The sequence below is a fragment of the Jaculus jaculus genome, chromosome 6 (genome assembly GCF_020740685.1).
Source record: "Jaculus jaculus isolate mJacJac1 chromosome 6, mJacJac1.mat.Y.cur, whole genome shotgun sequence".
NCBI lineage: Eukaryota > Metazoa > Chordata > Mammalia > Rodentia > Dipodidae > Jaculus > Jaculus jaculus.
The window spans coordinates 106,506,444-106,530,940 of NC_059107.1; the positions used below are offsets into that span (position 1 = coordinate 106,506,444).

Below are 24,497 nucleotides of genomic sequence, written 5' to 3' on the forward strand. Positions count from 1 at the left end.
TGGGAAGAGATTACTATTTTCCCTAATTTTAAAGAAAGCTATCTCTTACAGAGTGCATCACAAATTTTAAAAATGTTCTGCAAAGAAACTTGTTGATAGAGAACTTGAGCAAATAGGACCATGTCAGCGTAGTCATTTTTTACTCTCAGGAATGACAATGTAGTCGTTCCTGAGAACCATCATACACAGCCCGGAAGAACGAAGACACTCAAGGAGACCATTGAAATGTGGAACTGTACCCGCCACTGTTAGTGATGAGTTGCGCCTGACACATTAGCCAAGGATCACAGGGAGTCTTCGCTCTTAGCTCTAGCATGTTTGAGTGGAAAACCTGAACAATGCATGGCATCTACTTAATCCCATGTACGCTGGCTGCTAAGATTTTAAAATATTACCTTCAGGGCTGAGGAAATGGCTAAGCGGTGAAGGTGCTTGCCGGTGAAGCCTAAGGACTTCAGTTTGAGTCCCCAGGACCCACGTTAGCCAGATGCACAAGGGGGCGCGTGGGTCTGGAGTTCCTTTGCAGTGGCTGGAGGCCCTGGCATGCCCACTATCTCTCTCTCTCTCTCTGCTTCTTCCTCTCTCTCTCTCTCTCTCTCAAATAAATAAGTTAATTTAAAAAATTACCTTTAGATGATGACAAATTTTAAAATGTACTCTATTTTTATAATTATAAGAGAATATATTCCTACATGGATATAACATACATATATCCATATAGAAATGTATTCAGGTATACAGTCCAAAAATGGTTTTTAACAGATGGCTTGGAGATTGATGATATAGAAAGGGGATGTCCTCTTGGATGCTTCTTGATAAGCCGCAAGTACTTTGCACATCTGACCTCCGTTCTCCCTACCTTGTTAACTACCTGGGTATTTATAAAGCCCAGGGAGAGGCCATGTCAAGAACATGAGGGAATGTCATAAATGTGAAGTCCCACTTTGGCAATTCCATGGTTGATTTCACAAAGAGTTCATTATGAGCAGGGAAAGCGGTTTCCTCTCTGTTCCTACCACTAAGAGAAGGGTGGGTGCTTATTTTCCATGGGGCAACATGGAGATAACATTACCCTCACTCCCCACTCTCAGCTAAGACATGGTTTGATTGCTGTAAAGTTTCTGGCCACTTCTGAGCATATGAGCACGGGCAGGGTCAATCAGAGCCCAGCGCAAGCACTCCGCCCGCGGGGCTTTCGGTCTCCACTCTCGTCAGATCCTCTCAGCACACACTGAGCGGGAGAGGCGCTGGGAGGAAGTGGGGGTGAGGGAAAAGGATTAGCTCCAGGGAAATCCTTTCTGGGGACCACCTTCTGCTGCTGTCCACTTGTAGTCTTGAACATGCAGCAGCTTGCTTTTTACTCCTCACCTCTTTCTGACTAAATTTCTCAGGTATGGTTTCCCATTTGAGGAAAAACCTATTGTTTTATATTTCAATAAGTATGTTTTTTTAAAAAAAATCATAAAGCAATGAGATGTAGGACAAGTTTATTTTCAGTCTTTGGGAGTTCAGATATTTCTATGCTTAAAGAGATGGGGTCTCAATAACCTGGTTTCCAGTGATCATCCTGACTGAGCCTTCAGAGTGGCTGGGACTATAGGCAACTGCCATGGTTCCAAGTTCAGTCACATATACGTATGTGTGTGATGCATATGTGTGAGTGTGCGTGAGTGTGAGCACACATGTGCCACGACACACTGGCAGAAGTCAAAGGACAATTCAGGGTGTTGATTCCCACCTTCTACCTTATTTGAGACCAGGTCTCTCATTCAGCACTGCAAATGCCAGGCTAGGGGCCCACGATGTGGGTAATTCTCCCATCTGTTTCCCTTCTCACCCTAGGTGTGCTGGGGTTACAGAGGCTAGCCCTACAGCATCCGGCTGGATGTGGGTTCTGGAGACACAAACTCAAGGACTCACACTAGCATGGCAAGTGCTTTACCCCCTCAGCCATCGCTCTAGCCCTCACTCCCTTATTTTATTTATTTATTTAATTACTTATTTGAGAGAGAAAGTGGGAGTAACAGAAATAGGCAGGCAGAGAGAGAGAAGGAGAGAATGGGTGCACCAGAGCTTCTAGCCACTGCAAACAAACTCCATTTGCATACGCCACCTTGTACCTCTGGCTCACATGTGTGCTAGGCAGTTGAACTGGGGTCCTTTGGCTTTGCAGGCATGCACCTTAACCCTAAGCCAGATCCCCAGCCCTCTCTCCCATATTTTTAAAGCATTGTTAGTCACATACTAATTTCCGAGACATAGGAAGTATAACTTTTGAAATAAGTTTTGTTGCAAAGTTGTACATTTATTCTAGAACCAAATACTTTGGTAATGTTCCCAAGCTATCACCTTACATAGCTTATGTTTCAAAAATAAATTGGTCACAGAGGCAACATAATTAATGCAAAATAATACTAAACTGCAGCTGCAAGTGCCAGTATTAGAACAATAACAGTGGATACCTTTTCTCCAGCACTTACCACATGCCAGGCACCATTTCCAGCACATTTTATACTTTTAATTTACTTCATATATTTTACTCAATGAAGTAAGATTTACAGATGAGGAAATTGATGTATGGAGAGGTCAGGGAACTATCACATTCAGTAAGTGGTGGAGAAAAAATTCAAATCAGATATTTGTAGCTTCTTAGAGGCTTTTTCTTTCCATGGTTTATACAAATTATGCTTTAACACATTTTATTTATTTGCAAGAAGAGAAAGAAAGAAAGAGAAACAGAGCACCTTCAGCCCCTGCAAACAAACTCCAGATGCATGTGCCACTTTGTGCATTAGGCTTTCTGTGGGTACTGGGGAATCGAACCCAAGTTGTTAGGCTTTGCAGGGAAGCGGCTTAACACTCTGCAGTATGAAATGTTTTTTTGATAACAGCAAGAAATATCAACATCAGGATGAGGGGAATAACTTCATTTCAGTAAGAGCTGCTGAATAATAAAAGAAGTTCTACTGGAAAGGAGATAGTATTTAGTATCAGGGCCTAGTGATATGACACATATCCACATTAACAGTTTCTACATTTCCCAACTGTGACTGCATAAAAATTCAGCAGGTTATATCCTGTGGACTGTGAAGTCACACTGCATGGGCTCAACATTTTCCAGGTCTGTGCCTTAGTTTCTTTATAAGTAAAATAAAGATAATACTAATGTACACTTATATATGTATTATGAGGTTAAATGAACTCATGTTAGCAAAACACTAAGATAAGCATTTGGTGCATGAATGGTGAGTCCTGTGGGTTTTTTTGTTTGTTTAGTTTTTCGAGGTAGGGTCTCACTCTAGCCCAGGCTGTCATGGAATTCACTATGGAGTCTCAGGCTGGCCTCAAACTCATGGCAATCCTCCTACTTCTGCCACCTGAGTGATGGGATTCAAGGCATGTGCCACTATGTCTGGGAAGGAAGGAAGGAAGGAGGGAGGGAGGGAGGGAGGGAAAAAAAGAGAGGAGGGAGGGAGAGGGAGACATTGGGCACACCAGAGCCTCTAGCTGGTGCAACCAAATTTCAGATGCATGCACCACTTTGTGCATCTGGCTTTATGTGGGTACTGGGGAATTGAACTCAGGTCATTAGACTTTACCGGCAAGCACCTTAATCACTGAACAATCTCTCTAGCACTTGTTTGTTTTTTTAAAAAAAGAAAAGAAAATCTCAAGAGCCAACACCCTAGCAATGGGTAGTAGGGTCACAAAAGAAGCAGAGAGAACTTTCCACTTTAGCTTTGTTTTTCTTTAGCTGTACAGTCTGCCATAGCAGGGAAATGTGCTATGGAATCAAGTGTGAGCTAAGTTCTCAGCCACCACACACATCTCACTCAAACAAGGGTTTTGGCCCTGGAACTTGAGATAAGAATTTTAAAGGAAGTCATTCCTCTGTTGCTTCAAAAATAAAATCTAAGCAGACAAATAATTTTTATTTCCTTCACATGCACAGAACAAAGAGCAACAAACTAAACTGTGAGATGAATCATCAGCAATTCATATTGCTTTCCAGAGCTAACATCACTGCAGGGAGTAGACAGCCAGATGAGCTCCAAGTGTTCCAGGACCATCGCTGTGGAAGAACCAGGAGCAATCTTCTAGTGCTCTAGGGCCGAAGTCCTCACAGAAAGCAGACCATGAAGGATGGCAGACCGATAGTTCAGAGCAGAATTATTCCAAGCCCCACTCCCTCTTTCCTCTCCCACCCCAATCTGCTCCACTGTGCAATGAATTCCCAGTTCTGCCCAATCCTCTGCTGAGAAAGATAATCAGCTTTCCGCTCCCCTGCTGATGAACTTGGCCTTGGCACTGACAAAGCCATCTCCTGTTATTGTAATTAGACACTGAACTAACAGATACTGAAACCACAGACCTTGATATGTTTTGACTAAATTAAACAACACAAGGGTGCTCTGAGGAAAATAGCCTTAGAATGCATGTGTCCTCAAGTGTGGTCTCAAGTCAAGTACAATCTACTCCAAACTGGGAATCATATGTAGGTTGGGGGGGGGGCGGGTAAGGAGCAGGAGGGGATGTCCTGGTGATGGCCGCAATACCCTGAGCTTTCCCCACCCATGCATCATAAGGACATGTACTCCTAGGGTTTTAAGATGCTCTTAAATTGAATTCTTTCTCCTTTAGAGAGCTCATCTGGTGGGATTACTCCTCTTTGAACTTGTTCCTTTCTAGAAGAACTAGATACTTGGTGTGATACTCTATATTGATTGTCAACTTGCCAGGACTTAGAATCACCTGCAAGGGATCATCTAAGACCCGCCTTAACGATGGGCACTGTTCCATGGTGGAGGTTCTGGGCTGTATTAAGAGGCAGAGCCGGCTAAGCAGTAGTCTCTGGTACTTCTGCTTCCTCTCTGAGCAGGAGCATTCAGCTTTCCTCAGCGTACTGAACGTGGCCAGCTGCCTCTGAGTGGGCTCAACATTTTCCAGTTCTGTGCCTTAGTTTCTTTATAAGTAAAATAAAGATAATACTAATGTACACTTATACAAGTATTATGAGGTGCCGTGTGCCTTCCCCCCAGGACGGATGGACGGTAGCCTGGAAATGTAAGCTGAAACCCTTTCTCCTTTAAGCTGATTTTTTTTGGGGGGGAGGGTCAGGTTATTTTGCCCCAGTAACAAGAAGGGAACCTTAAGACACTTGGGATTGTAAAACAAAAGCTCTTGGGAAAGCTAAGTGTGGATGGAAATCACTGTGATAAATAAGATGTCTCTAAACTCTTTCAAACCATCGGAAAGAAAACCCAGTAATAATGATTAACTCCCACAGCCCTTGGTCTGGTTGGCAAGAGGCTATTTGGGGAAAAGCTGTCGTCTGCAACATCATGAAGATGTTTGAAGGATCTTTTGTAAGGGTCCATCTCATGGAAGTGCTTTTATGGTAACATGAGCATTTTCAGATTCACTTCTTTCTTGGTTTCCCACTGTGTTCCCAGGGGAACAGGAATGCCAAGAGGCTGGCACGCTGCAGCGGATGCCCTTCTTCCCACTTGCCTCACTGTGGGCCCTACCCTCTCCCACATAGACTGGCCAGAAGTGGTCCAGGCACAGGAAGTCCCACCTTCACTTGATACAGAGAATATTTTTCTTTTATACTTCAAATCCACTTCATGACAGGCCCCAAAAGTTCTTCCCCATTGCCTCTTGGCAAAGATCATCATGTGAAACTGATTATTCCTCTAAAGAGAAGATTTTACTTATTTTTTTATGAAGTCTATGTCCAACTTGTTCATTTCAAGCTGAAACGAAACCCCTATCCATGACAGAGTAGTTGGAGGGGAACCCAGAGTAACCCGTCTCTTGTGTCACTTCAGGCTGAACACTTTCAACCTTTTAAACGTGTTTTAGGACTTCTTTCAAACATGACTTCCTATGCAGATGGAACCTGAAAGTAACTGTGCTTTCTTTTTTTTTTCAGAAGCATAGCACAGTTGTGGAAATCTCAGCCACACACAGGAAATGCCACTATGGCACCACACGTCTCCCTGGAGGCGGGAAAGGCAGAATACAATGCTGAGCTTTTCAAAGATTGGTTTGTTTTCAAATGAAAGTTGACTTCTTTGGCTGAAAGACTGTTGTATTAATGGAAATAAGTAATTATGAATTGATGTGAGGGATGACTTTGGGCTATCTTGAAATGTTCATACCAAATAGTAATCCTCTGTAGTAAGAACGTCATCTCATTACTACCCTGCTGCCACCCAGCACAGAAACGTCATCCAGTTCAAAGTCAGGCTTTGTCTGAATTTCTCTGCACAATGCTGATTTTTCTAAGGAGATGAACTCCACATGCATACAGCACCCTGTGCATCTTGTTTATATGGGTACTGGACAATTGAACCTGGGTCCTTGGGCTTCGCAGGCAAGATCCTTAACTCTCTCCAGCCCTTTCTCTCACACTTCCTGAGGGATCTGAGTCACACTTCAATATCCACTGTTACCTCTGTACTTAGAATTCCTGAAATCCAGACCCCTCCAGCTCCTGAACTGTAAGCCTTTAATCTAATGTCGTAGAGAGTATTTCTACCTCAAAAGGTAGAATCAGAATACTCAAACTCAAGTCACCATCTCTCTCTGCTTCAGGTCACCCATCCTCGCACTTCTCACCCAGTTCATTAGTCCAGCTCTTAGTGGTTGAAATCTCTGCCATACTCAGAGCCTCCCTGCCTCAAGCAGTCAGTCAGTCAATGGTCTGGTCACCTTGACAGTCATCTCATCCCATCTCTTCTCAGCCTGCCCTTCACTCTCATCTCTCCATTGTTTTAAGCCCTCATCATTTCTCCCCTGGATCTCTATAGAGGAGACTCCTAGCTAGCATCCTCGTCTCCAGGATTATACTTCCAGGCTTCCTAACCCATCCCTTCCCTCCCCTCTGCAGTCTTCACTGATCACATCCTGGTTACAATCCCAGCCTATTAAGACTTCTGAGAATTCTGTGTGTGAAGCTTGCTGCTGCTGTCTCATTACCTTTTGACTGCCACATGTTCTTCAAAACACTAGAAGATAGGCCTTACGCGTGCTCACTCTTGTGACTTGTCTCTGCACACGCATTTTCCTTTGAAACTCCATGCATCCAAAGTTAGTCATGCCCTGGTGTCACTGTCCTTATGGACAGGAAGCAAAAACATTCCCCTTGCTTCCACTTCTAGGAGAGACTTAGCAGAAAATAAACAAAACTAACTAAAATTTTTTAAAAAATTTAATGCTATCATCAAATAGCCTTGGAACAAATTTCCACTCAAATCACTTTCTATGCCAGTAGCAGGGGAGAAAAGCAGAGGAAAGGGCGACCCCAAGTCCCCGGTGCTCATACTCCACGACCATTGATGCCTCATCCTTTCTGAGCTTTCCCATGGCACACAAGTCTCAAAATAATCCCATCAAGTGGGAATGAAAGGGGCTGTATCACCTCCCAGTCACACACGAACAGATACACCGAATCCTGGGGACAGTGGCAGGAGAGGGGTGCCCTCAGGATACTGACTGTTGATATTCATTACGGATTTCTTAATGAGCAGACTGGCTCAAATGCTTTCCACAGGCCCATAGCCAATTTCACACTTCTAATCGGCTTTCTTTGATGATGTGGGAATTACACAGATATATTCTTTCGTACAGAATAGAATATGAGACCCAAAGAATCAATAACTATCCCAACGTTAACTAGCTAATAAGTGGTGGGTATTACTAAGCCATCTAACTGCAGAGCCTGTGTCCACTCTTTCTTTTCTTTCTTCCCTCTCTCCTTTCCTTCTCTTTGTCTGAGTTATGTGCATGTGTGTGTATGTATGTAGCATGTTATGGTGTGGCATGGTGTAGGCACACGTATGTGCAGAAACACATACCCTGTGCGAGTGTGTGCTGAGGCCATAGGGAATGTTGAACATCCTCTACGTGGCTCAACTGCATGCTGCCTTGAGACAGAGTCTCTCATGAAACCCAGAGCTTCCACTTTGGGTCAGACTGGCTGACAACAAGCCACAGAGGTTCTCAATCTCCTTTTCCCCACAGGATTTGGGCGGCAGGCATGTCTGGCCATGCCCATATACTTATCTGGGTGCTAGGAATCGAACCGGGGGTGGATCACACTCTCTCAGGCCCCATGCTTGTGCTGCAAACACTCTTACCCACTGAGCCATCCCCTGCCTGAGCTCTGCCTGTGCACTTTTTTTTTCATTTTTTAAAAATTATTTATTTATTTATTTGAGAGCGACAGACACAGAGAGAAAGACAGATAGAGGGAGAGAGAGAGAATGGGCGCGCCAGGGCTTCCAGCCTCTGCAAACGAACTCCAGACGCGTGCGCCCCCTTGTGCATCTGGCTAACGTGGGACCTGGGGAACCGAGCCTCGAACCGGGGTCCTTAGGCTTCACAGGCAAGCGCTTAACCGCTAAGCCATCTCTCCAGCCCTGCCTGTGCACTTTAATCACTATCATTCTGCTGTCTGCAGAGTCTTTAGCTCTAGTTCTTTGGAACAGGCCTCACTCCATGATTCCTTCAGCCTTTCTTAAAAACTGCTTTTATGTATTTATTTGAGACACACACACAGAGAGAGAATGAATCACTATGGGTGTGCCAGGGCCTCTTGCCACTGTAAGTGAACTCCAGACACATGCACCACTTGTGCATCTGGCTTTACATGGGTAAAGAGGAACCAAACCCAGGCCATCAGTCTTTGCAAACAAGTGCCTTTAACTGCTGAGCCATCTCTTCAGCCCCAAATATTTCCTTTTATAATTTTTATTTATTTATTAAAGAAAGAGAGAGATACAGGGAGAGATAGAGACCAAGATAGACTATGGGCATTCAAGGGCCACTGCAAACAAACTCCAAATTCATGTGCCACTTTGTGTATCTGGCTGTACTGGAGAATTGAACCCAGCTATGAGGCTTTCAAGTAAGCATCTTTAACTTCTGAGCCACCTCCCTAGTCTTTCAGCCTTGAAACAAATATAACTGATGACTCTGATAGGTCACTGCGCTTTATAACTTTAATATGATATAGTACTAAAAATAAACCTGTACTCTTATTCTATACATAAATGCAGCAAAATACTACTTTCTTTCAGAGTAAAAGGAGACTTCTAGATTTTCTAAAATCCTTAAGTTTTTTTTTTTCCATATATACAAAAATATCCCAAGTATTACTTGTTGTAACATTTGGGTCATCTCCTTCAGTGGACCCTGATTTTCCTAATGGACATTTCCCCATAGTAATGATCTTCTGGCAATCCCTTTCTTCAAGGGATTCCTCTGAACTTTCTGCAGGGACAGGGACATCTGCTTTACTTTCCAGAAGCTGGAAAGAGGAGATGTGCCTTATGGTTTGTCAACAAGAGGGCATTCAGTCTATCTAGCCACTCCAAGGCTGCAAGGGCTCTGAGCCAAATGAAACAAATATTGATCTGGACAAATGTCAGTAACAGGCTCTAACTGGTCAGCTACAATGGAATAGGCAAGGGGAAGACCGAGGACGCATCACATCCAGGCTCTGAGCCAACAGCAAGAGCTTTTTCCACCCTGTGTGAGAGGTTTTCAGGTCATTTCCTGCACAAAGATGTGGTTTCTTTGAAACCACTGAAAATTATGTATTTCAACTACTAAAACAAAACCTATTTATAGTGCTCGTGTGGCGTTTGCTGTGTTAAAGATATAAAGACCAACTCACCCAACACCTGTCACCTTCAGCTCAGAATGTGCACTGTCTTGACTATAGAGGACCACTCCACTAGCTCGGGGGACATTGCTTTCCTCACTTCCGGTCATCACCTGAGTAAAGCCCTAACATGTTACAGTGCAGCTAAAGGACATTCTGTCCATCTCTACCAAACACCGAGAACATGGTGAGGTCAGGACGTGGTGAGGGCGGGGCGGGGCGAGGGCGGGGCGGGGTGAGGGAAGGACTTAGCGAGGGTAGGGCGTGGGGAGGGCAGGGCGTGGGGAGGGCGGGACTTACAGAGTTCTCCTTTAGCTGCAGCCCTTCTCCGTTGGGAAGGGATGACCGTCGCTTAGAGTTCCTGTTTGGGGTGGAGGTGATGGCCCCGGCTTTCTTCTTCACAGTAAGCACTTCACAGCTGGCCTGGTCCTCATTGTGTGTGCTCTTCCCAGCATTGATAACCCTGGAGAGGAAGTCAGAAAAGCTGATCATTCATGGTGGCTTCCTGAAAGCTAAGTAGTCAGTGTCCAGTGCTAAGGTCAGTGAGGAGTCAGCAGAGCTCCTACACCACCAAGGCGCACTTCATACCAAACCCCATGGTCTCGGCAGTTTATGTCCTGAGGAAACACAGCTATGGAAAATGGAACTCTATCAGCAGCCCCCTGAAGAGTTCTAAAGAAGTTCCAAACTTGGCTCATGTCTGTAGGCATTGGACAGATGAGTGAATCCCATGCCCACTGTAGTCAAAACGCATCAGCCAATCACTCTTTCAGGTTAATTTGGAGCCTGAACTGATTGGCAATTACAACAAACACACAGGATTTCTTTTTTAAGACCACTTAAAACTATGTTATTTATTATTATTATAATATTATTTTTATGAGAGCGAGAGAGACAGAGAAAGAGAGGATTGATGTGCAGGTCATCCAGCCACTGCAATAGAACTTCAGACGCACACACTACTTTGTGCACATGTGCAGCCTTGCATGCCTGTGTTACCTTGTGCATCTGGCTTACATGGGACCTGGAGTATCAAACATGGGTCCTTTGGCTTCACAGGCAATTGCCTTAACCATTAAGTAATATTTACAGCCCTTATTATTATTATTTTTTAATAAGAGAGAATGAGGAAGGAGTGGAGGGAGAGAAACAGAGAGGGAGAGGAATGCACCAGGGCCTCCAGGCACTGCCAATAAACTTCAGCACATGTGCCACTTTGTGCATCTAACTTTATGTGGGTACTGGGGAATCAAACCAGGGTCCTTAGGTTTTACAGGCAAGCACCTTAACCACTAAGCCATCTATGCAGTCCTTGTTGACAATCAGACATGTACGTAATGTATTTTCACCAGAATCCCCTCGTGTTTCCTTCTCTTGTTCCCTCTTACCTATTTCCCTTCCACCAAACCCCATCTTCTTTCCAACTAGTCCCTCTTATATTTTGAGGTCTTTTGTTTTCACTGTCTCTGATGGGCCAGTACTCTACAGGTAATGACAGTTACTGTGAGTTCATGAATGCCACGGCCTCTTCATGTGCTGAAGATAGTGTTCCCAAGCACTCATCCTATCCTCTGCTTCTTACATTCTTTCCAGCCCCTCTTCATCAATGTTCCCTGAGCCATGGAGGGACTGACAGAGATGTCTTGTCTAGCACTGAGCATTCAACCGTCACTTATTCTAAGTACTTTGATGAGTTTTGTGTTTTTCCAATAATCTTTGCCAATTGCAAAAGGAAGCTTCTCTGACAAAAGGAGAGTGTCAATAGTCTATAGGCATAGACATAAATATGTAGAGAACAATTTGATGGGCACAAAATATCTTTCTGGCCCAAGGAATCCTGTTTCCTTTTCTCCACGTAATAAGGATCTTATCTAAGGAGATGGCAGCAATTAACACACATTTTTAAGTCTGAAGGAACAGGGCTCCATGTGCCATTATGCCTCCCTCACTTTTGCCACACATACAGGAAGGTGGATGGATCAAAGATACATTCTTTCTTTTTTAGAGACAGGAGACCATATATTCCATGCTGGCCTCCAATGCAGTACCTAGCTAAAGATGACCTTGAACTTCTGATCCTCTTGCCACCACTTTCTAAGTGCTGCATTTACAGGTGTGCACCACCATGTCCAGTTTATGTGGTGCTGGGGATGGGGAAGATGGATTTCATGTCAGGCAAGCATGCTACCAACTAAGCTACATTCCTAGTGCCAGAGGTGTGCTCTTTCAACAGTATATGTGTGTGTAGTACTCGTTATGACTGCATGTGTGTGTGTGGTGTATATCTGTGTGTGCGTGTGTGCAATGTGCCATTCTGTGTGTGTGCAGAGGCTGGAGGAGAATGTCAGGTGTCCCCTCCATTGCTTATCTGCCTTTTACCCCTTGAGATGGAGTCTCTTACTGCTTGGAGCTCACAGGTTTTTGATGAGCACTAGCTATTCTCTGGTTTTTGGTCCCCATATGTGCCTACCATGCCCAACTATACACACTGGGTCTGGGGAATTAAATTCAGTGTAGTCCCAGGCACTCATGCTTAGGCACCACTCTTAACCCTGGGCCATCTCTCTAGCCCTTAAAAGTAGTTTTAACACTATCCTTTTTTCTGTAATGTCTATAATTCTGGGCTACTAGGCACTTTGATTTGGGCAGCAGACATTCGCCATATATACAAGATAGCATGATGGCAATGCTCTGGTCTAACTCCTAAATGTTATAAGACTAGTAATATGCTTTAGAAAAACCATGGTCCATCGTCCATATGCCTTTCTTTGGATCCAGATCACTGGAGACTCAACTTTTGAGTTTCACCACCATTATCTTATTATGTAATTAAGCATCATTTAAAACTAGATTTCCTAAAACAGAGCTCCCCTTGATTTGCATGGTTACAGAGCAAGTACAGGTATCCAGATCACTGCCAAAGGCAGAAAAGGTTTGCTCATTTTTTTAAAGGTAAGTTAAATTTGCCCTTTAAAATGTCATGTGTACATTTGTTGCAGTTTCTTTTTTGTTGCTTGGACAGAACATCTGAAGCAGCTTATGGGAGGAACAAGTTAACTTTGGGTTTATGGAATCCAGGAGCAGCAGTATCACGGCAGAGGAAGCTGTTTTGTTACACAGATCCATAGAAAAGAGGAACAACTGCGCATGCAGCAAATGCTAGCTTCCAGGGCTCCAAGCTGGCTCTTAACATACCTAGTAAGCCTGAACTACAAGATACATCCCCAGTGACATACCTCTTCCCCAGTTGGGTTCTGCCTGCTGGAGACTCCACTTGTGAACTTAACTTTAATAAAAAAAAAAAAAAAAACCCTGAGGATATAGGAGAATATACATTCACATTCAAACCACATTCCATCCCTGCCCCCCTCAGGCTCATGATCATCTCACAATGCAAACAGCATTCAGTCCAACTTCAAAGGTGCCTATAACTTTTACCAACTTTAACAGAAAGAAAAATAATCCAGAGACTTTTGACACTGATTATGGATGCTGGACTTGAACTTTAGGTGTTTGATGTTTGCCTACTGGTTATTGATTTTACATTGGTCCAGTCTCTCCTTGTTATGCCTTTTTGCAATAGAAGTGCTTACTTTGTACCACTGTGTTTTAGAAGTATGTAACTTGTGTTTTTATTTTACAGAGCTCACAGCTAAACATTATTGAACATAAGATGAGACTTTGAGCTTTTGAAAAGTGTTAAAGTTGGTAAAAGCTAGGGAATGGTGGCACATGCTGGTAATCCCAGTACCTGCGAGATTCAGGCAGGAGCATCACCAATTCAGGCCATCCTCAGTTAGTTAGGTGAATTCAATGAATGAATGAATGAATGAATGAATGAAGCCTGTGATATAAGACTTTGAAAAAATTACCATTTTTTTGAGGTAGGGTCTCACTGTAGCCCAGGATGACCTGGAATTCACTAGGAAGTCCCAGGCTGGCCTCCAACTCACAGATTCCTCTGCCTCCCAAGTGCTGGGATTACAGGCATGTGCCACCACACTCTGACAAAATTACCATTTGTAATCGTTCATCTATCTGCATAAACAGTCATGCCAGTCATCTGTCATCCTTCTATTTCAAATTTTTATATTAATCAAAACGGTCTTCTTATTCTTATCGGAGGCTATTGTAACCTCAATTTAAGCAGGTTTTTGTAAAAATAACCTACCTTTACTCATTCACATATCACAGTTTTTTGGTAACTTTTTTGTTCAAGGTACTTTGTTGACTATAACATTTGAAAATCATTGCTCTAGGGGTGGCAAGAGGTGAAAATCCTTGCTGACCTCTTTGAGGTCAAATGGGCCTCTGAGTGTAATCTTGCAATGGAGGGAGGGGAGAGGGAGGCAGAGCGACTTGCCTTCACCCTCTCTCTTCTATGGAAGAGGCATTTTCCTATGGATGCAAAGGAGGCGGCCTATAGGGAAATGACTGACAGGGCCACATTTACTTCCAGAGTTAAGTAACTTGTTCCAGTGCCCTATCCAGTAAGACAGCTGGAATCCAGAATGAGACCTACTCTGGCCCTCACCTCACCTCTTCCCATTTAAAAAAAAATTTTTTTTAATTGTTTATTTATTTATTTGAGAGCAACAGACAGAGAGAGAAAGAGGCAAACAGACAGAGAGAGAGAATGGGTGTGCCAGGGCCTCCAGCCACTGCAAACGAACTTCAGATGCGTTGCGCCCCCTTGTCCATCTGGCTAACGTGGGTCCTGGGTAGTTGAGCCTCGAACCGGGGTCCTTAGGCTTCACAGGCAAGCGCTTAACGGCTAAGCCATCCCTCCAGCCCCACCTCTTCCCATTTTACCACCAGGACGTCCACCAGTCTGCATCAGACCACGCTAAATGGCAGGGAAGCCCACAGTAAGCAGAGTAGGTCAGCTCTGGTCCCATCCTGACAGGAAGGGTAGCTTCCTTCCTGCTCCCCTGACTGCTGGAGGACTCTGAGAAGGACCCCAAGAAACAGAGAAAAAAGGGTGGCTCACTGTCTGCCCATGCTGCTTCTATGCCACCTCACTGGGAGGCTGTGGCTGCAGCTTCCCATGTAGGACGCAACCTCCTTCCTTCTGTCCTTGGAACCACACCAGGTGAGCTGGGAGTACTTTATATCTACTCAGTCGCAGGCAGTGGCTTGACTGCAGTATGTCTGTGGTAGATTGTTTATTGAAAAGTGATGGTGAGTATAGCACCTGACCTTCCAAACAAGCTCCTTGCCCAGAGAACACTAGCGTGGAAGTCAGGTGGGGAAACCAGTTAGCGATGACTGTCCCCTCACAAGCTCCTTTATGTAAGATCCCAGTTTCTGTTTCAGGAACCCTGCACCACTCTTGCATTATCACCTAGCCTTGTGCCATAGTCCGGTGTGTTTTTGTTGTTGTTTTAGAACACAACAACAAAAAGCATCACAGATCCCCTGTAGTTACCTGTCAGGCTGACTCTCAGCCACTGCTGGTTTCTAACAGTCCACAAAGCTGCTATAATTACGTAAATCACGAATCACTGCCCCCTTAAAATTCTTTGTCTTCTGTTTCCCTTTATGGATGTTAAACTCCGGCGTTGACCTAACTTTGGCAAGAGGTCCCCAAAACCTTGTTTCATGTGGAGGAATCCAGGGCCCTGTAAGACTGTGACCAATAGAAGGTCATGTAGCTAAATACAGCAGAGCTGTGAACACACTCTCTGCCTGGCTCCCAGGCTGTGTTCCTTTCGAACTGTGCATCTATTCCTGGCGGAACACGGTTCAGAGGTCCATGAGGCAGCGACTCATCAGAGCCACGCAACTGTGGAAGAGCAACTTCTGATAACCTTCCTTTGCCATTTCACGTGGAATACCTCTCGTGAGTAATCCTGGCTAAATACTAAAAAGGCAGAAATGTCACCTGGTAGGAAGGCAATAGCGCTGCCCCTGCAGACTTGTTTAGTCAGACATTTGATTGAGATTGACTGACAGATTGGCCACCACCACCACCACCACCACAACAACAAAACTGGCAATGCTGGGGAGGGAATCCAGGGCCTGGCTCCCTCCGGCTGGGCAGGTACTCAATCACCAAGCTGCATGCACCCCCTAGTACGTATTTCTCATCATTTCGTATCCCACACTGCATACAGCTTTCATAGGTAGAAAGGTAAACCTGGTTCTTGTCAACTTACTATGACTCTAAGAAGTTTGGGCGCCATAACCTTAAACACTGCATCCTGCTCTTTAAAGAAAAATGACTGAAGGAAACTTAACTCCTCTAAACCTAATGTAACTTGAGAAAAACTGGATTTTCCAAACTGAGGGCGGCTGCTGCTGGATTAAGCTCCTGCCTTGCCTTTTGCTCCCACATGAAGTCAGCGCTCCTCTTTGCCCAGGATACTTATTTTGACGACTAGAAAACAAAATGTGGCTGGACCCTGAATCGCCATTCTTCTGCTGATGTTGCTTTCTAACCTCCTACAAAGAGGAAAACATTTTCTTTGAAACTAACCTGCTCGTAATAAATTGTGGTTGTTAAGAGCATGTGGGCTGTCTGCCTACAACATGACATGCAGGTAGTGTTGAATGAAGGTGGGAGTTGGGGAGAAATCGATTCTGCTGCTTCCCAGTGGAGAGAATTGTGTATTTGTTGCGAGCTGTCTGTGTGCCAGAGACATGCCAGCATTTCGCAGGCAGCAATCAGCTCGTGTCATCCTCCTGGCAATGCGCTCCCCCCGTTTGTGCCTTTTAAAAATTGAGCATGGCCAGCGAGTAGCGAGGCTTAGGCAAATTACTTCTGAGCTGTACTTCATGAATTAAACTCTGCGAGTTACTAATATATGTATGTGGAAAGGAAGATTTTATTCACCGAAAGAACTGGATGATTTTTAGGTTAGGACTAAAATTCATAAAGGGTAGAACTGATTAAGGGGAAGGATTAAGAAAGTTTATGTCCCTTTTTTTTCAACTTGTAGAAGTCGAAAACATCCACAGAATTTTGTTTTGTTTTTAAAGGAAATGTAAAGGCCTGAACAGTTTGGGCTAAACATTTTACATTACACGTTAGCGCTGCTCATGTGCTATTTACCATGGCTATAGAAGAGGTATTTATACAGGCCAGCACGTGTTACAAGGTATTGCTGATGCATATATAATTGAGTGAATACCACTATAAACATTCACTTTTCTAGGTAACCTCATAGGCCATGTTTTTTTGTAGCTCTCTGAAGGGGTCACTGACCACCCAGACAGGCTGCAGCAGGAGGCCAATTTAATTTCTAGCTCCTGGAGAGATAATAACCTCTTATCCCTGGGATACTGGAAGACAGTCTCTCACCAAGAACCTAATCCTTTTATAATAGCCATCAGTAAAACCAGCTCATGGTCAGCAGGATGTAATACCCAAGAATGACAGCTTCTCCCAGACAAGCACTGCGGGATGGGACGGGGTGAAGAAAGGGAATAGGAGATCACCTCGGCAGTTATTAGAGAGGATAGCTGATATAAATCTTCTCTGATGGTGGGCTTTGTGTCTTGGAAGGTTAGTACTACCCAAGGAGGAGGCAGCATGCTGAGGTGGGGGGAGGGGCATGTGGTGGTTTGAAGGTGAAGTGTCTTTCATGGTCTCACGTGCTTGTGATTAGGCCTCATACCTGATCCCCAGCAGGTGGAGTTCTGCTAGAGGAGGTGCGCCAACGCCAGCAGAGTTACTTTTGCGGCTTTCTCCCAGCTGATGTGACAAGATGTGACACCCTGCTGTCTGTTCATGCCATGAAACTTCCCCTCAAGACTGTAAGCCCAAATAAACACCCTTTCCTTACATAAGCAGGTTTTTTTTTTAAACAGAGCAGAATCTTCTCTCAATAGCCAGTTTAACATCTTCCAGCGACTAGACCCTGTCTGTGGCTCATCAGGGATGTGGCCAATCAGAGGCTGTAATCTGGGGTCTCAAGAGCCACATTCAATCTACACATAAGCTGGTATTTTTAAACATTTTACTCACAAACTTTTTTTTTGAGGTAGGGCTGGCCCAGACTGACCTGGAATTCATTCTGTATTTCCAGAATAGTCTTGAACTCAAAGAAATCTTTCTACTTCTGCCCCCTCCCCAAGTGCTGGGATTAAAAGCATGTGTCACTGTGTCCTTTTAGTATATTAAGGTAACTTTTAAACAATAGAAATTATTTCTCATACTTCTGAATACTGGGAAGTCCCAGGACAGGTAGCAACACCCATGTCTAATGAGGACCCTCTTCCTGGTTCCTAGGAGGCTATATTATTGCTGTACTCTTATACAAAAGAAGGGGCAGGGACAAGGCAGCTCTCTGTTCCTCTTTTGTAAGAATATTACTCCTATTCATAAAGACTCCACCCTCATTACAAAATCACCTCCCAATGACCCCATCTTCTAATATCATACTGCAGTTAGATTTCAACATTTGAATGGTAGAGGGCAGAACACAATGCAGCCTATGCCACCTTCCTACCAGAAAACTGTTGAGGTGGATGTCACAGAAGATCTAAGAACCCAAAGGAGAATAATCCACAGGAGAGTTGCAGACAGTCACAGATGAGGTGGTATCGGAGTTCAATTTCAATGAATAAAGAACGTCAGCACTTGGAGAAAAGCCGAGGGATGCAGCCCAGGCCGAGGGACGGCCCAAGCAAACAGCCGGGGAGATGTAGCACGTAATAACTGGGTTAGTACAACCTAGGCTTGGTGAGGGGGCCTACCTCAGGATTGCGCCATGACGTTCTATAGGAATTTATCCTACAGAGCCTATCCTGTGGGAGGAAGTGAAGATCACGTAAACAAACAAAGGGCTGCTATGATCACAACTATTTTAGGAAAATAACACTAGCAGCCTGATGGAGGCTGGATTCCAGAGGATGGTAACAGAGACAAAGACTCAGGTAAGGGTCTCTGCCTAAGTGACAAAGAGGCCATGGAGGAAAAGTTTGAGGGAGGCAAATGAACAGAGAGGTCCTGTTCAGCTTGTGAGACACAGGTTATGGAGAGGGCAATTCCTTGGTCTCAAGTCTGGCCCACAGGTCACTTCAGTATCTCTGGTCATGGAGGGAAATGGGAAAGTGAAATGAGGCTTTGGGTGGAAAGTTCTGGGAGATGAGATAATGAAATTGGCTTTAGGTCAATGAACAGAAAATTTCAAGGTGCCAAAAATGATAAGGGCAGTGTCAGCCAAGTTCAACTTACCCGGGACCTGGTCAACTATTACTGCCTATGGGCCAGATATGGACTACTGTGTGTTTTTGTGCACTTTGCAACCTGGGAATGGTTTGTATCAGTGTAATAAGTCAAAAAGAAAACAAAAAAACAGGCTATTGCATGACATGTTCAAAGCACATTAAATTCACATTTCAGAGTGCAAAGATAACATTGTGTTGGAACACAGGCACATTGTTCATTTAGCTATTGTCTGGGGTGGCTTTTGCATTTTAAAAGGCAGTGAGTTGCTGGGACAGAGTTGGGCTCACAGAGCCTCAGTTATTTACTTTCAGAACCCTTGATAGAAAATGTGTGCTAACCCCTGAACTGAACAAACTGTTAGGGTGAATGCTCTAGAATTCTTACTGTAGATCAGAACAACTGAATTCAGATATTTTCACCCAGCTGCACTAATCACAGGTGAAGTGAGGGCGAGAGACGCAGGTTCGGGTGCAGCTGTGCATGCATCTTGGTGTTCTGAGCAATAATAGCAGGGATGCATGTTGCTACTAGCATTTGACAAATTTAGCTCCATAGCTCTCATCAATACAATTCAGTCACTCAGGATTAAAACACAAACACTGGAGATCTAAAGAAGACATGATCTTGTCTCACAGGTCTCACACGATCATCAACTTTTTATTCATACTGGTTGTTTAGCAACAAACAACTAGCAAAAATAAAAGTTAGAAAGCAGCCTTTAGGTATTTCCTGTCAATTGTCTTAAATGCCTAAGTTTGTATTTAAATAAGGAAATCTGTGCTCTGTTAGATGCTGGAACCACAGGGCTACTGGGTGGGCCCAGGGAAAATCAAAGTAGAGGCCTACCCAAGAGCATCTACAGTCTGTAAGTTTTGTACTAAATAAAGAAAAAAAATTAAAAATAAATATTGCAGGTTTACAGTAGTACTTGTCTATAGCTACTGGCTTCTACTGGGAATTTAAAAAAAGGTAATGCATTACATTTTTATAAAGACCTTTTCTTCTGTGAGAGAAATACATTTATAAAAACAAATAGAAGCCGGGCGTGGTGGCGCACGCCTTTAATCCCAGCACTTGGGAGGCAGAGGTAGGAGGATCGCTGAGAGTTCGAGGCCACCCTGAGACTACAGAGTTAATTCCAGGTCAGCCTGGACCAGAGTGAGACCTTACCTCAAAAAAAAAAACCAAAAAAAAAACAAACAAACAAACAACAAAAAAAACAAATAGAAAAAGTACATGTTAAATATGTAATTAAAAACTCAAAACTAATAAAATAAAATATGAAGCAAAGAAATACTTTAGTCTCAACAGATGTCAAATTTTATATGTATACACATCTATGTGTATATTTCCCTTCCCTCCATTTGGGGATTAAGTCAAGGTCTATTACATGCTTGGCAAGTACTTTCACCACTGAGCTACATCCTCAGCCCTGAAGTACAAGAATTCTTTTTTTTTTTTTTAACTTTTATTTATTTATTTGAGAGAGAGAGGAAGAGGCAGATATATATAGAGAGAATGGGCATGCCAGGACTACAGCCAATGCAAATGAACTCCAGATGCATGTGCCACCTTATGCATCTGGCTTATGTGGGTACTGGGATATTGAACCTAGGTTCTTAGGCTTTGCAGGCAAGCATCTTAACTGCTAAGCCATCTCTCCAGGCCCTGAAGTACATAAATTTGTAAAACCCACATTAGAGAGATGTTCCTTGCTGTCAGTATTATGGGTGGGTGAGGAAAGTATTTGACTATCTGGAGTTCTGATAGTTCCCTTCCATTCCTTATTGCAAAACAAGAGGAATGGTGGCATATGGAAGATAAGTGCTTGATGTTGGGAAGGGTTCAACTCCAAGTTGCTTAAAGTTTTCCTATCCAAGTGCTAACCAGAACTGACCCTACTTAGGTTCCAAGATTAGACAAGACTCTGTGCCCACAGTTATGGCTGGAGACTTGCTTAGAGGTCTGAGTCCTTGCTTAGAAAGAACTACAAGAATGCATTGCTATCCTGCCTATAAGAGGCAGGGGCTATGCCAACTAAATACACACCTGATGAGGAAATGTAGCAGGCAGACAGGTTTTGCTGAAAACTGGGAAGCACTTTGCTAGAGGAGGTAAAACCAGAGGGAATGGATGTGCTCCTCAGGTTCAGACGTTGACATCTGTCAGTTGGTGGCTGTATCGCTTGTAGCAAGTTCCTTTAATCTCACTGTGCTTCAATTTCTCATCAGTAAAACCGGGATAATCAAGGGTATTTTCCTCATAAGAAAGTTGTCTGACTGCTAGGAAACAAAACTACTCGTGTTGTTCCTTTACATTAAATACTCTGGTGAAGGCTTACAACCTGAAACGTGGCAAGTACTGTCACCATGTTCATTTTATTGGATGTATCAGTAGCATGTGAAAATTAACTTAGAGAAAAGTCCCAGATGAGGCATTCTGGCTTTTCCTCCCAGCAACTGAGATTTTTTAAGTAGTGTATTGCGCTCCCAGACAATGTTCTAGAAATAAGCGTCAACTGCCTGCGAGCGGAGCACAGGCAAAGTGAGGAGGGCTGTGACATTTCACGCGGTTTCAGCTCTCCAACACATTGTATTACTGCAAAATGTATACTGAAAGCAATCACTGATTTTCTTCTAATTACTCTAGTCTCTGCTGTTGTCCTTTAAAAGTACTATATCTAAAAGGAATCTGGGCTGGAAAATCTTCACCCTGGGGTTAGCTCACTTGCAGAGAAAGTTTGTTTTGTTTCCAATTTAAGGCCTGAACAATGCACTAAGTAGCTCTTTGAAAAGGGCTGTTATCTGATCAAACATTTTTACCTTTCTCCTCAGACCCCTGCAAAGCTCAGTGAACATTAGAGGCTCCCCAAGTAACAAAGGAAAGAACAGGCCCAAAATCTTCAAAAGGGACATTTTCCCATCAATTTTAGGCAAAATGATCTCTCTACTTTCCCAAAGTTGGAAAGTGCAAGGAGAATTGCTGTGGCCTTGAGCAAAACAAGTAAACTGATTTTTAAACTACTTCAGAATGGATGTTCCATATCCCTTTTAAGTGAAAGCACGCTGTGGCCTACAGATGCAGTTCAGTAAGTAACAAAGACGCTCGCCTGTTGCATGCTCCTTTCTACTGTATTCACCCTGTATTCACCTCAAACCTGTCAGCAGGGAGTAAGAACTCCGTTAATGCACTGAACAATTGAACTCATTTTCCCCATAACACACCATGAGAGCAACTAAGGAATGGGCTTGAAACCTGCTTAGCCTGTTCGTTAAAACTTCAAATATTTTAACAGAGATTTCCCACCAGTTGCCTCACAGACCAAAATTTTATCTACTTGCTTTTAACGAGTGAACTGGCTTTTATTAATTTATAAGCTGCAGTGGTCAGTATTGGTAAGGTGGCTCAAGCAAAGAAAGGGAAATAGCACGACAGACAATTAGAAAAGCAGACTGGTTAACTTCAGGTTACTGTCTTTGCACAGGTTAAAGCATCACGCCAGCGCAGGTTGAACGAGCCCAGTGCAACAGGTTACTGTTACACTCTTGTTTGGGGATTTTTCCATTTCCTTAAAGTTTAATTCCTTGACACTCAGCATGAGTGACCTTGTTTAACAATTTAATTAATTAATTAATTAATGTGTGCATGTGTGCTTTATGTGGGTGGCTGGAGAATTGAGCCCAGGGTTAATGGGCTTTGTAAGCAAGCATCTTTGACTGCTAAGCCATCTCTCCAGGCCCCCAGTAACACAATTTTGACTTGTCTGAAAGTCATGGCCTCTCCCATAAAATTTGTTTAGTACTCAGTTTCAAGAAAACAAGTCTACTATCCAAAGGAAAAAAAAAAACAAAACAACAGTGTATTTAAGTACAAGGACCTCTAGTACAAAATGAACTTGGGACCGAGACATGAAGAGTATCTCCAACAGAGAAGCTGCTGAAGAAACCGAGGCCAGGACATCCCCGTGTGAACTCTGGAGCTCCTGCTGCCTTGCAACCAGGTGCTTGCTCTAGGGACAGTCAGAGCCTAGCAAGAAAGCCTTGGAAAGCCCAGTCACTGCTCTCCACAGCACAAGACTTGTGGTGTAGGGAAACTCCAGGGGGAAAGGGGAAACCTTGAGTAGTAGAAAGGCATTTCTGACTATCAACTTAAAGCCATACAGCAAAACAATGAACTCCCTTTACTGGAATTTCCTTCACTGGCATTGAACAACAGCTGGCTTATCGCTTATCAAGGACTTTTTTGCTCAGCATTGAATGAAGACTTCATTCCCAACTGTTAAGACAAACACTATGCTCACCCCCCCCCCCCCACTTAATACAAAGCCTAAACTGCTACCAGAGTTAAAATGATTTTACATGGCAAACAGCTTCCCTACAGAGGTCATTCTGATACATACTAAGCCATATTTAACATATGACAGACAACAGAGAAGTCTCTAGCAATTAGAAAGCTGATTGGGTCAAACTCCCCCGCCCCTAGACCTTTAAGTGGGGGTATAGCAAGGAGCCTCCAGTGCTGTTGCTTCCCAGGGCTCTGAATGTGGCTTGCTTTTCTTCCTCCCAGGCAAACTCGCCCTGAGAGATCGTCTCTATTCTCAAGACTTCATTTAAGATCCAAACGCGGTATACTACCAAGTTCATCTGCACATTACAGATTCCGGAGTACCAGCAAGCACTAGGGGTCCAAATGCCTTCAAAATATCTGCAGTCTTTGAATAAACCCAAACTGCCCAAATATGTACTTGATTTCTTCTCTTTCCTATGCCTTCCTCCATCTCAAATACAACCTTCCATCTGAAGTCCCTTGTCACAGTGGCCAGGAACGTCCCTGCAATCCTAGTACATTCTACGTCACAACCTCTTTGCCCTCATCAACTCTTCCAGGCACCGATGTTTAAACTTCCCAACACATTGTCACTCTCCATTCCCAACTCCTAGGGAGGCCCTACTGACCTCCCTCAACGGTGAATGTTTGCCTGTCTCTCCTATGCTCAAATTCTATCTAATGGTCTCTGACAATTTCAGTATGAATGTTAAACTCCTTCATTTGACACACAGGACTATGGCTGGGGCCCCTGCCATAGCCTCCGCTCCCCCTGTGGGCTCTGCTCACACCCCCATCCAGGTGATAACAAGCAGTCTGGGGTATAAGGACAGCGCCATGCTGCTTCACACCATGTTCCAGAGTATGTGACCTCCCCCCTCCCTGGCTTGTCTGACAAGTGCATCCTGCCCACAAGAGTTTGGATCTTCATGTCACCCAGAGGCCCAGGTATTACAGGTTTGGTTCCCTTGGGGTGGCACTATTGGGAGGTGGTGGAACCTTTAGGAGGTGGGACCTAGGGCTTGATGCTTAGGGTTTTGGAGGTGTGTGCGCAAAGGGGACTGTGGGACTGTGGGACTGTGGGCACGTCCTTTTTGCTTCCTGGCTGGTGAGGTGATCAGTGCTCTGCCACACTCTCCTGCCACAGTGGGCGGCTTTGTCAGTGGCCCAGAGCAATGCAGCCAAGTGATCATGGACTGAAGCCTCAAAAACTGTGAGCCAATATAAACGTTTACTCTTTTTTTTAAAAAAAAAAATATTTTAAATCCCAGCACTTGGGAGGCAGAGGTAGGAGGATTGCTGTGAATTTGAGGCCACCCTGAG

General features: G+C 44.0%; 1 protein-coding gene across 1 annotated transcript in view; it reads right to left on the minus strand.

Annotated features, from left to right (window-relative positions):
- The window catches only part of Ppm1h (protein phosphatase, Mg2+/Mn2+ dependent 1H), a 281,291-nt gene that overhangs the window by 172,197 nt on the left and 84,597 nt on the right, over positions 1-24,497 (minus strand). The window contains exon 2 of the mRNA XM_004650050.2: positions 9,974-10,136. Within this exon, the coding sequence (XP_004650107.1) occupies positions 9,974-10,136 (163 nt within the window). The remainder of the gene's footprint in view (positions 1-9,973; positions 10,137-24,497) is intronic.